At 45.9% G+C, this 18437-nt stretch overlaps 1 protein-coding gene across 1 annotated transcript; it reads right to left on the bottom strand.

Annotated features, from left to right (window-relative positions):
• Positions 1-2936: 2936 nt before the first annotated feature.
• Positions 2937-15809, bottom strand: LOC120393247 (maestro heat-like repeat-containing protein family member 2B). Its single transcript, XM_039517811.1, has 7 exons — positions 15755-15809; positions 13876-13988; positions 12983-13135; positions 10794-10948; positions 8608-8801; positions 3198-3335; positions 2937-2994 (listed from the first exon to the last, which is right to left on the bottom strand). The coding sequence occupies exons 2-5, from the start codon at positions 13978-13980 to the stop codon at positions 8690-8692; spliced, it is 525 nt and encodes a 174-aa protein (XP_039373745.1). The 5' UTR covers positions 13981-13988; positions 15755-15809; the 3' UTR covers positions 2937-2994; positions 3198-3335; positions 8608-8689.
• Between the last annotated feature and the right edge of the window lie 2628 nt (positions 15810-18437).

Raw genomic sequence — 18437 nt, 5'->3', positions numbered from 1 at the left:
CTACAATGAGCCAAACTCAGTAACATAATACACGTGCATAATCCTATTATTAGATTTCTAGTTACTTAGATTCCAAGGCCAAAAGGGTTCATTGTGATTATCCGGTCTGACCTCCTGCATAACATAGAACTTCTCCGAAATAGTCTCTGAACTAGAGTACATCTTTTAGAAAAACATCCAATCTTGATTTTAAAATTGCTAGTGACCGAAAATCCACCACAACAACTTTTGGTAAATTGTTCCAATGATTAATTAAAATTACTATTAAAAATGTACGCCTTATTACCAGTCTGAATTAATCTAGCCTTTTCTCCATTGAATCTTGTTATACCATTGTTTGCTAATGTGAAGAACCCATTATCAAAATTTGTCCCCATGTGAGTAGTTACAGACTGTCCTCAAGTCACTCCTTAACCTTCTCTTTGTAAAGCTAAATAGGTTGAGCTCCTTGAGTCTATCACTAAAGGTATATTTTCCAATCCTTTGATAGTTCTTGTGACTCTTCTCTGAATCCCCTCTAATTTATCAGCATCCTTCTTGAATTGTGGACATCTGATCTGGACACAGCATTCCAGCAGCACTCACATGAGTGCCATATTCAGAGGGAAAATAACTTCTTTACTCTTCTTCAAGATTCCTCTATTTATGCCTCCAAGGATCATTTCAATCCTTTTGGCCACAACTTCGCATTGGGAGCTTATGTTCAACTGATTATCTGCCATGGCTCAAGATTTTTCTCAGCATCATTGTTCCCTGGGATAGAGTCTCCTGTCCTGTAAGTATGGCCTGCATTTTTTGTTCCTAGATGTATACATTTACATATAGTTACATTAAAGTGCACATTGTTTGCTTATGCCCAGTTTACCAAAGGATCCAGCTTGCTCTGTATTGACTGCAAAAAGGTGACTAGGGTATGGGAGAGAGCAGAATTTGGCCTAGTGCATTGTGTCCAGCCTCTGTAAACTCTGAGCAATTATTTCCCTTGGATTCTCTACTTATGTTGCATCCTATTCAGTATTCTCTCATACCTTCACAGGCGCCCCATTGACTATATTTCCCAGGCCTCTTACAGCCATCTGACGGACAATGCTGTTCCTATCCTGTGACCTTTCTTCCAAGATGCGCAAGACACTCTTAAGCAACTTCTTCTCCCTGAGCGTGGGATCAGTCATTAGCTGAAATAAAATCAACATGTCCATTAGCACCAATATGATCCTTAAGATTGGGAATAGAATTTGAGCCGGCATAGAATACACTAAAAACAACAAGGAGTCCTCCTATAGCCACAGTCTTGTGGATACAGACTAATATGGCTACCCCTCTGATACGTGGCACATAACACACTAACTTTATCATTCCACACAAATGAGAAATGTCTTAAAAACATGCAGCTTTCCTTTTGGGCACTATAATAGGGATCCACTCACCTCTTGAGAGCCCCTTAGTGGCCAGGTCTGGTACCACAGTCCTTTTCTCACCCCTGGTGCACCCTGCCAGCTGACCTCAGTGAGTCTTCTGTGGCTCAGGCCTCTGGCTAAGTCCCAAAGTCCAAATGAACCCCTTCTGGGCTAGTCAAGAACAGTCCCATTGCCCTCACTAGGGTCTCCAGCCCCAACTCTGGGTCCTTGAAATTCTGCTCTTTGTTCAAGCTCTCCGTAAGCATTGTCCCCTTCCTGGGGCTTATGCCACTGTAAGTGGTAGGGGAACCAGGGCCTGCCCATAACTCTGGGTTCCAAACCATGGACCCTGTAAACAGTAGTTAGGCACCGCTTGATTTCAGTTCATTGTTGCTTTTTCCTACCAGCCACTTTTAGCTTCACCCTCACCTCAAGGTTCAAGTTCTTAAGGACTCTCTTCCTGCAAACCCAACTTAAGCAAATGCTGCCAGAATCAAACTCTGGCAATCCCTGGAATTTCTGTGGCCAGAGAGCAGCATCGTTTCTTGCCCCTCCAGTTCCTGGCAGGAACTGACCTGCTAAGGCCCTGCAGCTCCTTTTAGCTGAGCCTGATGGGCTCCGATTGGCTGCTCTCATGAGGCCTCTCTAGACAGACCCAGATTTGTGGCTCTTTTCCTGGGGCAGGGTGCAGTAGGACCATGGGGCCTCTTGTAAGGAGCCTCAAAGCCCAGGAACAGCCCATCCCAGGCACAGATCGATTGTTTTCCTTAGAACCAGATGAGCCCCTAAGATAGTTACTTAGCATAAGTGGAAATATGATGCAGATGTTAGAGGAGGGCTGTAGAAAGGGAGGATGGTCCAGCAGTTAACACACTTGTCTAGGACTTAGGAGACCCAGGTTCAAATTCCTGCTCCCTCAAAGACTTCCTGGGTGACCTTGGCAAATCACTTAGCCCTTCTGTGCATCAGCTCCCTGCCTGTACAATAGGAATAATAGTGCTTCCCTACCTCCCAGGAGTGTTGTGGGGACACATACATACATTACAGAGTTTTGAGGTACTCAGATACAATCGTCATGAGAACCTAAGACAGATGTGAATGTATTTGTATGTTGCTTGTTTTATAGTATTAGGACACTAGGTTCATTCTGAAGATCTGCTGAGTGAAACCAAAACCAGGAGCTGTTGGTTAGTATCAGCACTGGGACTTGGCAGAAGAGGTCCAGTACTTCAAACTCTGTCTGTATCTCTCTCAGCCAGCACCTGTGGTTGTGTAGCTAGTATAGGCAATGACAGCAATACAAATATCAGCGAGAGAATGACTCCGAAAGGTAGAATGAAGTTCCTTGTCAGGTTTCCATATAAAGGGACCCAGTCTACTATCTAAAATGACAGTTACTCCTATGAACTGAACTGTACAACTCCTTAAAAGAAAGGCAAACAGACAATGGTCTAATGGTGAAACTGCTCTTCGGAGCCCTGTGTCTTACCTGGGCAAGGAAAGCTGTGCCGTGACTGGAAGTTTTCCATTGGGAATTCACCCAGGGAGGAGGCTCTGGATGATCTCAAGTGTTATTAGTCCAAATCTTAGCAGACCACTGGAAGGCAAAACCGCTTATGGGGTCGATTGCACACTTCAAAAACTCTGCTGCTCTGAGCAGACAGCTCTGATATCTATGGGTGGGAGCTGTGTGTTTCCACCCAGGGCACCCCCACAAAGCTATAAACTGGAGGTTCCCTCTCAGCCACTCTATTTGCTACTGATTCCCAAGGATAAAATCATGCCTCTTAGATCTCTTACCTCACCAGCAGACACACTCCCTCATGGTGAGTCTGGGGGTTTTCAAGCAGAATCCATGTTTTCTGCGTCCTGAGCACTCTCACCAGTCTCTCATTCCCAGCTTTAGAAAGCACAGATTCTAACGCTTGGACAGAAAACCTGGGGAAAGAGAGGCACAGAACTGCAGCAATCAGTAGGAAGGTGCAGCCTGAACAGAGTCAGGAAGCCCAGGTTACTTGTCAGGTCTGCTGTTCATCGACAGTTCATCCACTGGCAATATCCTGGACACCAGTGTCCCTGGAAGGACTTGATGCCAGGAGGTATGTTTCTGTCTCATACATCTCATATAACTAGTTTTGCTAGGGACAAAATTTTGCAGTCATTTTTCACTTTCTGCAAGGAGTATGGGCACTAGCAGAGTACAAGGATATAAAAAAGATACACGATCAGGACCCAAAAACTGGGGGGCATAGAATGTGGTGATCACTAGTGGATATTTTGGGGTTGTATCTCCAGATATGATGTGACAGAGTGCTGAGGGTATGCACTTGAGTCAGCACTCTGGTCACTATTAGTACTAATTCAGTTCCTTACAGAAAGCCTAATTGGACAGAGGTGTAGCTGATTACGAGGTCAGATTGGGGCTAGTGAGTCATGGAACCAATCATTCCATTAACAGGGAAACTGTATAAAAGGACATGGGCAGGAGCCCTTTGAGGGGAACAGACAGAGAAAGAAACTTGGGTGACCAGATATCCCGATATTTGGGGCTTTTTCTTATACAGGTGCCTATTACCACCGACCCCCTGTCCTGATTTTTCACACTTCCTGTCTGGTCACCCAAAGAGAAACAGAAAGACAAAAAGCTGGGAGAGCCTGACAAAGTGAGCTCTCTGAGTGGAAACACCTTCCCCCCATTTTGGAGAAGAGTTTAGAAAGTTGAGATACAAGATAAAGGTGCTATGTATTGGTAGGGGGATTAAATAGACTTCACGTTGGTGTTTACAAGCAAGAAAGTCTCAACGTGGTCTGTGTTTGTAGAAGATGTGGGGGTGCAACACCCCTCTCTGTCACAGCTGGGGGCTCATCAGGGATTTCCTGTTATCTATACAAATGGAGAGCCTGCTGGAGAAGCCGGGTAGAGGTCTGGCAGTCCGGGTGATGGAGGAACACACTGAAATGGGTGGTGAAGCATCAAGGAGAAGTCTAGAACAGGGGTTCTCAACCTTTCTGTTTCTGAGCCTCCTCTCACCTCAACAAGCTATAAATACTCCATGGCCCACTCCCAGGCCTCTGCCCTGCCAGGCATCAGAGTTTGGGGCTCCTAGCTCTAGATTTTAACTCCACAGGGTGCAGGGGCTGGGGCTTTAGTGCAGGTGCTGGGCCTCAGGGCTCCAGCCTGGCTGGGCTCAGAGATTCAGCTTTCTGCCCTAAGCCCCAGCTAGTCTACTGCCAGCCCTGCTTGGCGGACCCCCTAAAACCGGCCCAGTTGAGAACTGCTGGTGTAGAAGACCCCACAGACCTTCTAACAATCCCACCAGGCAGAAAAACAGCCTTTGCTTGCCTGGTAGGTTTAACAGCAAAAGAGCCTTCAGGAATTTATACAGGAACAAGCCCAGGTCTGGCAACAACTCCTCCAAAGTCTGGCAAGTCCCGTGACAGGAAATGGAAACCAGGCACAGGAGATCAGACTCTGTAAAATGGGACCTGCGAACAACCCTGATCTGGTTTTGGTTACTCTTAAAGGAGCAGCGGTGAGACCTCACAAAGACAGAACAATGTGGGCCTTTCGACGGACACCCCATTTAATCGGGGAAGCACATATATGGCTCTTAGTGATTAGCGGGCAAGAGATTAGGACATGATTAAGGCAGCCATGCTGGACAAGGTGGGGCCTGTCCACGGAAAAGTACTGCCAGAAATGGAGAGTTGAAAGATGGATTGAGGGATTAGACCTCTGTGTATTTGCATAGAAATTGTAAGACTGGGCCACTCATTGGTAAGGCCAGATACTCAAACTGTGGGGGAGATCATGGACTGCATGATTCTGGAAGTTTCTTCAGAGTCACCCTGAGCATACTGTAGTATGGGTTACATGGCACCAGCCAGTTAATCTGGACCCCGCAGTTAAAGATACAGAGGAATTTGCAGAGGCGGACATTCCCAGAGTGAGTCAGTGGTTTAAGGGGCTAGATTTGAGAAGGAGCAGAGTGCCTTCAGCTGGGAAGGGCAGCAAGAAGAAGAGGAAAGAGCCTCAAGGAACTGTAGTGGGAGCTGGGCCTACAGTGTGCTTCCGACATGGACGTGAAGGACAGCTAAAAAGAGACTGTCCTAAAATGGGCTGTGGGTTTGCACAGTTTTGTGGCTGGGACAAGACTCCCAGGCAGGGAAGAAAAAGGAAAGTACCTACCATATCGGTATGGGTAGGGAGGAGCCACCAAAGGGAATAAGCTGCAAAGAATCCTGTGGCACCTTATAGACTAACAGATGTTTTGCAGCATGAGCTTTCGTGGGTGAATACCCACTTCTTCGGATGCAAGCAGTGGAAATTTCCAGGGGCAGGTGTGTATATATAAGCAAGCAAGAAGCAGGCTAGAGATAACGAGGTTAGATCAATCAGGGAGGATGGGGCCCTTTTCCAGCAGCTGAGGTGTGAAAACCAAGGGAGGAGAAACTGGTTCTGTAATTGGCAAGCCATTCACAGTCTTTGTTTAGTCCTAAACTGATGGTGTTAAATTTGCAAATGAATTGGAGCTCAGCAGTTTCTCTCTGGAGTCTGGTCCTAAAGTTTTTTTGCTGGAGGATGGCCACCTTAAAATCTGCTATTGTGTGGCCAGGGAGGTTGAAGTGAAGTGCTTATATATACACACCTGCCCCTGGAAATTTCCACTGCTTGCATCCGAAGAAGTGGGTATTCACCCACGAAAGCTCATGCAGCAAAACATCTGTTAGTCTATAAGGTGCCACAGGATTCTTTGCTGCTTCTACAGAACCAGACTAACACGGCTACCCCTCTGATACTTGACAAATGGAATAATGGACACAGCTTCATCCTGTTTGCTGATCAGGCAGGAGTTAGTGAAACCCCACTGGATACTTCCCAGAGGTAGGATCAAAACTGAATATGTACATGGGGATAATAAATTCTGCCCAATGGCAGAGGTGACTCTGGAAATCAAGGGGAAGTTTAGGCAGAAACATGTAGGGGTAGTGGATGGATTGCCCCACTGCCTTCTCCTGGGCATGGACTGGGATCCCTTTCTAACAGGGACACCAAGGCATGTGTGGAGGCCCAGGAGGGTGGAAGTAAAACCTGCAGGGCCAGGTAAAGAGGAAATATATGTAAAGGGGCTGGAGGAACCTAGACGCGAAAGTACAAGCCACAGAGAAGGTGAGGACGGAGAAGTCCCCTGAGAGACAAGAGGGAGGAGAAAGAAAACAAAAGTCAAGAGTAAAGGTGACTTAAGATCATCCATTGGGGTCAAACAGTCATCAGAGCCCTTACCAGCAGGATCTCAGGAGCAGGCATCCCTAGAACACTTTGGAGGGACTCAGAGCAGTCTGTGTTCATGGAAGAGGCTGGGGCACAGCATACCACCCCGTCACATAGAGGTACCTAAAACTGGCCTGTGCATGGGCCAACAGCATGAGCAGAATAGACACTTGTGTCTGCAGCGCCAGCAATCACATAGCTAGGTACCCATCCATGGGAACAAATTCAAGTTTTGTGGACAAACCTTAGGCACCCATGCTTGAAAACCTGACTCACTGTGGCCACTGTATAAGATCAGCCTTACTGGGTCAGTCCAATGGTCCATCTAGTCCAGTATACTGTCTTCCAAGAGTGGTCAATGCCAGCTTCTTCAGAAGAAATGCACAGAACAGGGCAATCCTGAAGTGATCCAATCTCTGTTGTCCAATCTCAGCTTCTGGTGGTCAGAAGCCTAGGGACACCCAGAGCTTGGGGTTGTATCCCTGACCATCTTGCCTAATAGCCACTGATTGACCTGTCCTCCATGAACTTATCTAATTCTTTTTTTAACCCAGTTATACTTCTGGCCTTCACACCATCCCTTGGCAATGAGTTCCACAGGTTGACCATGTGTTGTGTGAAGTTGTACTTCCTTATGTTTATTTTATACCTGCTGCCCATCCGTGAACAGAGTTTAGATCCTGGTTTCCTAGGAAAAGTCAGAGACATTATAAAACCAGGAAGTCTGTAATCTGAGCGCCTTGTTGGCACGGAATAAAGAAACACAACAATAATAGAAACTGTTGTGAGATTGGTGGGAAATGTACATTAATGGGCTACCAGAGCTGAAGTCCACTGATGACTCAGGAATCTCTTAGTGTTAACTGGTGAGGGGCACAGAGTGGGTGCTGAGGGGTCTGGTATGTACATTCTAGTTCACTAAAAGATTGCCATATGAGTCTCAAATAAAAGCTCATGTCACCAATATCATTGTGGAACACATCTACAGATGCTGTGTAAAGAGCCATGTCTGTACATTGAAAATTACATTCTTATGATCTGTGTCTAGGGACTAGTCACCAGGAAAGGTGAAAAAATGGTTTTCTTTCAGGCAAGAAATGTTTCTCCATCTGTTTGTTTACATGTAAATTAAGCATGTAGGGTTCACATTCAGTTCAGAAGGACTGTGAGAACTTCAAAGAAAGAAAAGTAACAGGAAGTAGATAGGGGGTGGGGACCCAATTTTGGGGTACACCTCAAAGGTTTGCTCTAGTATATTTGGGGGGCAAAGACGACACCCTGGCATCTTTCACTTAGGAAGTAGATGGACAGCGAGACGGACAGCGGGGTCGCTATCAGGCTTGGTTGAGAATGTTGGGTGAGAAACATCTTTAGACAGGAGGTTAACCTGGTGGTTAAGTTTAGTCTCTAAGAGCATGTTATGATTTCATTATACATGTAACCATTTTTGGCTTGCATTCTTACTCACTGTCACTGGAATCTCTGTTCTTTGATCATCTCTGCTCTTGTTTGCACTATAAATACAGCTAAGTGCTGTGTGTTTTGCACTATAGAGTATAAGTAATAAAGTATAGAGTCTAAAGTAGAAGTAATAAACTGGTGTGTACTGTTCCATTGGGAACAGCAGGCCTGGTAATTCTGTGAGTGTTCAGTGGATAAAGGTCTGGACACTATACGGAATGGTCAGAAGACTCGGGGGTTGGTGTGTCCCTATCACTAACCTGTACAAAGAGACGGGGGTCTGAGGAGGCCTGGATGGCAGTGCTTGTTTTGCCAGAGCCTGGTCATTTTAGGGAACTAACCCACAGCAGACACAGACAAGATTTCTTCACTCTAAGGGCACTCTATGAGGTAAAGTGCCTCATAACCTTGGGAACTCCTGGGAGTGTCACACAACTCTATTGGAATTCTCTTTGTTTCTCCCTTCCTTCTAATTACCGGCAAGGGTTGTCCTCAGTTTGTTGTTGGTCTTTTCGGAATAGCCTCTGGCTGCTTCTCACTGGCAAAGGCATCTTTTGTCCTAAGGTTCGGCTGACCTGCTGCAGGAGAATAGGAAACAGCTCTGGGAGCAGCTCCCGCACAGCTTCGCTTGACTGCAGTGCTGACACCACCTCAGAGATGGCACATGTTGCCTGAAAGGAGAGCATGGTAAAAAATGAGATCTCCTCCCAACACCATCACACCCTCTTCTCCCCTTCTGATATCTGCTGTACTGAATTTTCACTTCTGCCAGTAACTTGAATGACTGCAAGCAACTCCCTTAACTCGTGGCTCAGTTTCCCACATCTATAAAAATGTGTTTGACCTACCAAGGCATATTGTGAGTCCTAAGGAATATTTGCAAAGCACTGTGAGAAACCTGGTTCAAAGACTTTCTAATTGCCAGATGTAAAGTAAATCAGCCATGTACTCTAAAACTGCTGTATTTGTTCCGCAGACAGCAGAGCTGGACTCAGGGAAACTGTACATCAGAGGAGAAGTGCCCACACAGCAATATTCTTCCACACTTCTAGCTTCCTATCAGCAGGATTGTCACAGGACAGAGGAAAGCCTGAAAGGCGTGTCTGTCATCTAACTTACTGAGAGAGGTTCAGCAGCTGCCAAATGCCTGTCAGTATCAGTCTCTGAGGTGATGCTTTCTTCTTGGCTTGTTGAAGTCTTTATTTTGTCCATTAGGACCTGTAGGACTCGAGTGGCAAGCAAGGGGTCTCCCCCCAGAGATCTCCACAGCTCAGTGGTGTCACTGCAATTTAATAGAAGTTACATGTGACCCCTGGACACTTGTGGCTCAGACTGAATGCGTCCTATTTAAGTAAAGACCAAATTTTCTCCTTGCCTATGATGAGAAAGTTAGGAGCACTGTCCTCCTCTAACGCGCCTCTTGTTTAAATATTGAGTTTCCAGTTACAGAACTAGGTTAAGTGACCTAGTCTTACTGCAGCCTAACCATTAATACTAGACTTCCGAAGCACAGGACACAGAGCGCCAACCTCAGTTCCTGTTTTCCTACTTCCCAGGAAACATGGACTCATGAGCATGTGGCTCCCAAAGATCCAGGGTTTGGAAGGCAAGTTGATGAAAGAAAAGCCACATTCCTACTAACTGGACATACAATTACGAGAACGAATATTCATGGCCATCCTAGGTCCCCTTCACAAAGGGTGTTCCTACCCTCTGTTTGCCAGAAGCTGGGACTGGGCAAGAAGGGATGGATCATTTGACATTTACCTGCTCTGTTCATTCCCTCTGGGGCATGTGGCACTGGCCACTGTCGGACGACAGGATACTGGTCTAGATGGATCTTTGGTCTGACCCACTATGGCCGTTCGTATCGTCTTAGATTCCAGCACTGATAACTGAGTTATCAGTTAGGAATCTTTAAATGAAATGATGGATCTGCTTCCAGTCCAGTTTTAAGTCCCAAGGATGGCAACTCTATTCTAGCAGCCAAACCCTCACAGATACCAAGCGGCAGTCTGATGACAATATTGGCCCTATTCTTTGTAATCAGCCAGGGATTGGACTTGAAGCTGTCATGCTACCAGGAAATCAACAGCCACTGCTAATTTCCCAAGTGAGGTCAATTCAGGTGTCTAGAGAGCCAGGCCGGTTCCAGGCACCAGCCCAACAAGCAGCTGCTTGGGGCGGCCAATGGTGAGGGGCGGCACGTCTGGGTCTTCGGCGGCAATTCGGCGGCTGGTCCCTCACTCCTTCTCAGAGCGAAGGACCAGCTGCCGAATTGCCGCCAAAGACTGGCAGCGGTAGAGCTGCAGATCGTGATCGCAGCTTGTTTTTTTCCTTGTTTGCTGCTTGGGGCAGCAAAAGCCCTCTAGCAGGGCTGGCTCCAGAAGTAGATGTTTCCAACAATACACTCCAGTTATACCAGTAAAGTTAGGTCTTTAGGATGTCAAAGCAGTTATGAATTAATGGAAACAGAATGACACTTAATTTCTCTCCACACCCCACCTTAACATGCTCTTGGACCTTCCTGGAGAAAGACCCAGGCTATTAACTATCAGGAATTATCCCAAAATGTCTGCTGCTTAAATAAAGCCCTACATCTCCCAGTAAAGCTGTGGGATCCATGTTTTACCAAGATGAATGCAATAGGTAGTGGTATATACCTGTCCATCGGCAGACGTTTTCTTAGGAGGCTGGAGATCACTGCCTCTAGGTGATGGTGAGCTAGAATAGACACTGCCTCCAGCAGGAATTGCCTCAAGCTGCCCTCCTGGATAGTAGGCACGTGGCTATATATTATATTCAGGATAGCTGGCACCTGGAAGGAACAAAACCAGAAAGAAACGTCCCTTTTTCTTTCTCTCCATTCATTCTGCAGAATCAAAACCTTTATTTAGCCATTTGCTGCTTTTTTAGAAATTCCTCAAGAAACAAATGTTCAAATATGTCCGTGTAACTTTAACCCACAACAATTGCCCACACTTGGCTGTAAAAATTAACACTGACACACACATACAGCGAAACCCCACTATAACACGATGATCGGGGTCCAAAAAATGGGATTGCGCTAAATGCGGGGTCGTGGTATAGCGGCGTCTACCATTTCAAGCTGGTCGATTTCTCTTGTGCAGAAAACTACTTTCATTTGCGAACTGCCCACCGCAGTAACTGAAAGGGTGGAGCTCCAGCAGCGGGGGCTCTCAGCCATGCAGGGAGAGAGGGAAACACTTGGGGAGAGCAGGGGAGACGTGCAACGGGCAGAGGAAGAGCGAGGAGCAGCCGGGGAGAGAGTGGCTCTTCTCACCAAAAGGGTGAGCGGGGGCAGGTGGGAAGAGGCAGTGGGGAAGGCACATTCCATTTTTTGCTTTCCGCCCCCCCCCGGGGGCGCTCCAGCCACTCTCCCTTCACAAAGCCTCTCTCTGTGTTTTTTTTTTTTTTTACTCTTTTGCTCTTCCACGGCACTCCGGCCGCTTTATTTATTTATTTATTTTGCGCTTCTGCGGCACTGCAGCCACTTTTTTTTTTTTTTTTTGGCCTGGGGCGGCCGGAGCCACCTTACAATTGCGTTATAGCCAAATTCGCTTTATTGCGGGGCGCATTATAGCAGGATCAGGGGTGGCTCTAGCCATTTCGCCACCCCAAGCATGGTGGCACGCAGTGGGGGGCGCTCTGCCGGTTGCCAGTCCTGCAGCTCCAGTGGACTTCCCGCAGACGTGCCTGCGGAGGGTCCGCTGGTCCCATGGCTCCGGTGGACCTCCCACAGGCGACCGGCAGAGCGCCCCCCGCGGCATGCCGCTTCAAGCACGCGCTTTGCATGCTGAGGCCTGGGGCCGCCCCTGAGCGGGATTTCCCTGTACATACCAGGTAATTTAATGTGATGGTGCCCAGCTAGGCATTAAATAAACCAGCTGCCATGCACAAAAGAAGGCTTTCCTTGCCCAGATTTTGCAGCTGTGATTTGAGCAGCCAAATCCGACCATTTGCCTCAAAAGATGCACAGATCATAAACAACCACAAGCACAAAATATGCAAGTGCTTTAAACACAGTGTGCAAATGCCTGGGACTATGAACAGGTGACGACCTCTCATATTCATGCCTAGCCCTTCACATCTTCAAAACACTGTGCAAACGTGGCAGTTCTGCTACGAGGGTTCCCTGTCCTGAGGCCTTTCACCAGCCTTGATAGAAGATTTTTGGAGTGCTCCTTTCATCTAGCCCTAACGCACTGGGCTCCAGAATAAGGCATATAAATAGTGGATCCCAAAGACACTATAGTTTTCTCCCTCCCACCTTCTATTCTTAAAGGGTACGTCTACACACCAAAAAAATCCCACAGCAGTGAGTTTCAGAGCTCAGGTCAACCTGGGCCTGAGGGGCTTGCACTATGTGGCTAAAAGTGTAGCTGTTCCTGCTCGGGCTGGAGCCCAGGCTCTGAAACCTGGCAAGAGGGTGGGTCTCAGAGCCCAGGCTCCAGACTCACTGGGAATGACTACAGGGCTATTTTTATCCAGGTAGCCCTTAGCCATAGGCCTCCTAAGAAGTGGATGCCTCCAAGTGCCGGTCATTCTGTCTTCTTGTCTTTTCCCAGAGTCTGTTTTTTCAAGCCTTTCTTGGCTGAATACTGTGGCAACAAGCCAGACAAATAAATAACCAACCATCTTCCTTTTCCCTTCGATTTTCTCTGTCTATTGCTATTGATTCTGCCATTGCCTAGTTTAGGGTGGGAACAGAGATGGAATCGACTCTACGTCCGAGGGGGAGAAACAGCAAGATTTTTGTTCATTACACATGAGGGCAAAGATCTAAAAGCCTAGAGTTTAGGCAGAAAACCTCTCCAGTTTCCCATTTTACCTGGCCCAGCATGGCATCTCCACACTCCTTTAGGATGATCTTTATCCACAGTCCAGCTGCCATGGCACAGGAGGGGCTGGCAGACAGCATACCTTCCACTGTGGCCTCAATAAAGTCTGTGGCCTGTTCTGGGGAAAAGTACTCACTAACAACCTGGGAACAAATCAAAAACAGGAGAGACTGCAATGATGTTTGGCTCCAGCACTTGTAAAAATGGAGGCCTAATCTCTCTATGGAAAAAGATCTATGCATCCGCAAATTGCATCCGACGAAGTGGGTATTCACCCACAAAAGCTCATGCTCCAATACGTCTGTTAGTCTATAAGGTGCCACAGGACTCTTTGCTGCTTTTACAGTTCCAGACTAACACCTCTGATTAATTAACAATTTGTTAATTAGCCTATGTCCAGCTAGCCATTTGGGATTAAAATTCTCTCCATGGTCTATATACTACATTTTTGTATTCTACACTAATGAGATCAGGTTCGAGGCAAAGCCTCTGTTGCACAGTTAGCACAACATTGTACTGGATATGCAGGAGATAAGTTTCCAGTTTGTATATACACTGCATCTTTTTACAACATATAAAATGAAGTCAAGAGAGGCATGCTCACAAATATAGGCTAAGGCAAACCCACAAGGTGACAGAATGAAGACTGGATGGGTTCTCAGCTTGATGTTCCACTAACAGAGTTTTTTCTCATGGATAGCGGGATAGGTACATGTGTGCACATCTGCATGCGCATTTTCATGCACGTGCAACATTCTGTGGAATCTGGATTTACATGGCCCACAGCTTGCTCCAAGTATGGAAAGGCATCATGAAAGCGTAAATGTAAAATGAAGGGTGCCTGGTCACTAGAACATCTGCACAAGTTTTTTGAGTCAGTTACCCTGGCCATTTTGGAAGATGCCTGAAACAAAGCCTCAGGGTCTGGAGCTGTTGTTAGTTCGTCACGGAGACATCTCAGCTCCTCCTCCGCTGACCCCAGGTTCATGGGCTGGCCTGGAGTGGAGAAAAGGAGAAAAAGTACTGTAACAACTAATGAAACTGAACCTCTACTGCATGGACATTCATACAGAAGGGTCCATGTGCTAGGCTGTTATTAGCACAGTGTAAAATCTTGGCCCCATCAAAGTCAATGGCAAAACTCCTGTTGACTATAATGGAGTCGGGATTACACCCTAAATGTCTGAAAGTTAACAGTAGTGGTATGTTCTTGTGACTGATACAGGATTGAACAAGCACCGTCTTCAGCTTGGAGCAGCTTTCTGGGGGTGTCTGGTTTCAGTAGCATCTCTGCTCTCAGTATTTACATCTAATCTCATATTCAAGTACAACTCATGCAGGTAGATGTGACGTTCCAATGTAGAGGTGAATCCCTCCACCAAACTCTCATTGTAAAAGAGATGGGGCTGGACAAAACCTTCGGCAGGAAACCCAGGCTCATCCATCACTTCTAAACAATGCTGGGATTTCTATGTTGTACAGTCAAAGACTGGAATCCCTTATTCTGTTTCTGAATCACCAACACTGTTTTTAGGACTGATTAATAATAATTAGAAATAGGGTGACCAGATGTTCCGATTTTATAGGGACAGTCCCGATTTTGGGGTCTTTTTCTTATATAGACTCATATTACCCCCCACCCCCGTCCTGCATGAGTTTCACATTTGCTGTCTGGTCGCCCTAATTGGAAATGGCCTTAAATGACAATCAAGATCTATCCCATTAGGTGAAAAGAACGTCCTACTCCAGGGGTCGGCAACCTTTCAGAAGTGCTGTGCCGAGTCTTCATTTATTCACTCGAATTTAAGGTTTCGCGTGCCAGTAAGACATTTTAACGTTTTGAGAAGGTCTCGTTCTATAAGTCTATAATATATAACTAAACTATGGTTGTATGTAAAGTAACTAAGGTTTTTTAAATGTTTAAGAAGCTTCATTTAAAATTAAATTAAAATGCAGAGCCCCCCGGACTGGTGGCCAGGACCTGGGCAGTGTGAGTGCCACTGAAAATCAGCTCGAGTGCCGCCTTCGGCACCCGTGCCATAGGTTGCCTACCCCTGTCCCTCTCTTCACAAAGGGGAGAATGGCCTACACTTACTCCAATAGCTTTGAATGCTCATGACAGAGGGCTGCTGCAAGAACTTTTTGTTTAAAGAATTAGTCCAGGAAACCCCTCCAATACAGCCAGTGGCAGGGTAAAGAGAATGAAAATGTTTAGTACCAAGGGCTTGTCTACATGGAGATAGTCAAGAAAGTTAATCCAAATTCATTTTCAAACTGCATTAGTTAAACTTCATTAAACACCTCTGGGGACACACTTATTTAGAATTAAAGGGCCTTTTTTCAGGTTAGTTTAATTCATGTAATTCACTAAAATTAAGAAGGGCCATTTTAATTCAGAAATAGAGCATCCACACGTGTTTAATGCCACTTTAAAATTTACACCTTTAGTTCATTTGGATTAATTCTCCTTAGTGTCCCTGTGTAGAGAAGCCCTAAGGAACTGAGCAGTTATCTACCTGGTGCAGACCATTTATTATTTGTACAGTTCCCAGAAGTGTGCCACACTCTTTACACATCATAATTGTCTCTTCTAATGAGGTATTTACAAGATGCCCACCACTCTGTTATCTAAGTGCCAACAGACAGGACAGAAAGAACTAGACAGGCAGAAAAATGGACAATACAACAGTGGAAGAAGGTGAAGAATTACTTATACCTGCTAATGGGGAAGAATTACTTATACCTGCTAATGGTCTCCTCACCTTGTATACTGAGAAGGCAGCTGATACAGTCAACCACCCACTGACGAGACGTGGCCAGTGAATCACAGCTGTATGGTGCTATTGCTCCAATCAGAGATCCAAACTGATTAAAAGTTTCCTGAGTCTAATTAAAAAAGAATGAAGAATGAACGTTCTCCAGCTGTACTAGACTTCACTTGCCATCTTTATTGTTGATACCAGTCAGCTCTGTGTTTTTGGGGGACCAGGGCACAGTATCTAGCTTGTGTGACTCATGAAGAACACCCCAACCCCCGTCTCTGTTTGAACCAAAACCGATCAGAGAAAAGGCTTGCAGAGAACAATGAAGGGTTTGTGGAGACCCACCTAGACACCTCCTGACAAGGGTGACAAGATTAAGACATCTCCATTTGCATACAGAATGAAGATCAGAGACAACTCCCCTAGCCTCAACTGCATGAAAGATGGTATAGGGATTAGCATAAAGAATGAAGAACAGAGAACTGCACTGAACTCTGGGACCAGAAAGCAGGGACGCATTAAATCATGGGAATCCCTGCTCCAGATGCTAATGAACCTACGCCTGCACACACCCCGCTCAGCAATTATCAGACCAATTCTAGTAATAAATCTTTGACTCATATCCCAAAATACTGAAGCAGCCTAGTTGCCTTGTGAGCTCCCTGGAAGAAAACAACACCCATAGCCAAGAGTGATCAGCTCCTATTGTCTAGCCTAAAGAAAACCCTTGAGCCATCAGTTTACCCATAAACAAATCTAGTGTTCTCCCTTCAACCATTGTATTTTCTCTACAAAACCCTGACCTATGCCCAGGTAAGGGTTCTGATGTATAGACCCAAACTCTGCATCAGTTCCACCAGGATTCCATCTCCTGACTGATCGTGCTGGGGCTCTGCCTGTCTCCAGCACTCAGGACCCTGAGCTACCACCATCACCTGGGAACCCCGACCAGTTCAAGTCTCATGGAGCGGGTGAAATCCATCTCTCTCTCTCTGTTTTCTTTCCTACCTCAGGTATTAACCTTTAAAATGTAGCTGTTACGTTTGTTTAGCCCTCCTGGTGTGGTTATCACTATGATTCAATCAATAACTGTTATGGTTCAGCTGGTTGCCTCTCTCTCTCTCTCTCTCTCTCTGAATTTTACTCTTTTGTGTTTTTAGCTTCCCCCATTTACTGTGCAGCAACACTTCTTGTACCTAAGCTAAAGATCCCTGTAGTGCCCAAAAATACTGTGGGGTTTGCTCCTCAAGTGGGTTACTACCAGTACAATTGTAATGTGAAAGTGTGATAGGAATGTGTTAAACTTGCGGCACATAAGTGGGGGGGGGGAGCAGCTGAAAGTGCTGCTGAACCCAGCCTGTTGAGACCAGGGGCGCATAAGGGTACCAGCTTGACAGTGCTGCTTAACCCAGCCCACTGAACACAGGGACATATGAGGGGATCAGCTGATTGACTTGCTCTGCTAGTGTGTGCGCATGTTCATCTAGTTCTAGTTATTAGCCCTGGGAACCTAGTCCTGCAGGAAAGCTCCATTGGGAGGGGACTTGTGGAAGGAAGGAGTAGAACACACAAGTGACATAAGCAACACATTAATAGAATTACAGAACCGCCCCTCCCCCGCACAGAAGAGTGACCCTAATTAATGAGCCTCCCCAAAGTAACGGGCACATCTGGTAACATTGTGCCTCTGATTCCTGTACTGAACTGGGTAACGCACATTGGAAAATATAATTCCAATTGTACATACAAACAGATGGGGTCTAAATTAGCTGTTATCTCTCAAAGAAGAGACCTCAGGGTCATTGTGTACAGTTCTCTGAAAGCATCTGCTCCACATGCCGTCAAAAACGCTAACAACATGTTAGGAACCATTAGGAAGCGGATCGATAATAAGGCAGTAAATATCATTATGCCACTATAGAAATCTACAGTACCCCCACACCTTGAATACTGAGTGCAGTTTTGCTCATCTCATCTCAAAAAAGATATGTTAGAATTGGAAGAAATACAGAGAAGAGTAACAAAAATTATTAGGCATATGGGACAACTTCTCGTACAAGGAGAGATTAAAAAGACAGGGACTTTTCAGCTAGGAAAAGAGACAACTAAGAGGGACTATGATAGAGATCTATCAAATCATGACTGGTGTAGAGAAAGTCAATAAGGAAGTGTTATTTAGCCCTTCACATAACACAGGAACAAGGGATCACCCAATGAAATTAATAGGCAGCAGGTTTAAAACAAAAAAAGGAAGCATTTTTCACACAATGCAGTCAACCTGTGCAACTCATTGCCAGGAGATGTTGTGAAGGCCAAAAGTATAACTGGGTTCAAAAAAGAATTAGATGAGTTCACGGAGGATAGGTCCATCTCTGGCTATTAGCTAACATGGTCAGGGATGCAACCCCATGATCTGGATGTCTCTAAACCTCTGACTGCCAGACGCTGGGGCTGGGACTGTCCAACAGGGGATGGTTCACTTGACAATTGCCTTGTTCTGTTCATTCCCTCTGATGCATCTGGCACCCACCACTATCAGAAGACAGGATACTGGGTAGATGAACCATTCTTCTGGGGGATCCAGGATAGCCACTCTTATGGTTTATGTTCTTAGCTGATTACATAGAAATTCAGCTTTAGCATCCTGGGAGCATAAGAACCAAGAATGCATTTGTGACACTGG

Source organism: Mauremys reevesii, unplaced genomic scaffold, assembly GCF_016161935.1.
Source record: "Mauremys reevesii isolate NIE-2019 unplaced genomic scaffold, ASM1616193v1 Contig17, whole genome shotgun sequence".
Classification (NCBI taxonomy): domain Eukaryota; kingdom Metazoa; phylum Chordata; order Testudines; family Geoemydidae; genus Mauremys; species Mauremys reevesii.
This window is presented reverse-complemented; position numbering and strand designations above follow the sequence as displayed.

What these genes read in the sequence shown, in the direction of transcription:
- LOC120393247 (XM_039517811.1), bottom strand. Translation starts at nt 13,980, where the DNA reads ATGAACCTGGGGTCAGCGGAGGAGGAGCTGAGATGTCTCCGTGACGAA. An exon ending in GAGATGCCATGCTGGGCCAG is followed by an intron (nt 10,949 to 12,982) that starts GTAAAATGGGAA and finishes TGTTCCTTCCAG; the next exon opens with GTGCCAGCTATCCTGAATAT. An exon ending in AAACGTCTGCCGATGGACAG is followed by an intron (nt 8,802 to 10,793) that starts GTATATACCACT and finishes CTCTCCTTTCAG; the next exon opens with GCAACATGTGCCATCTCTGA.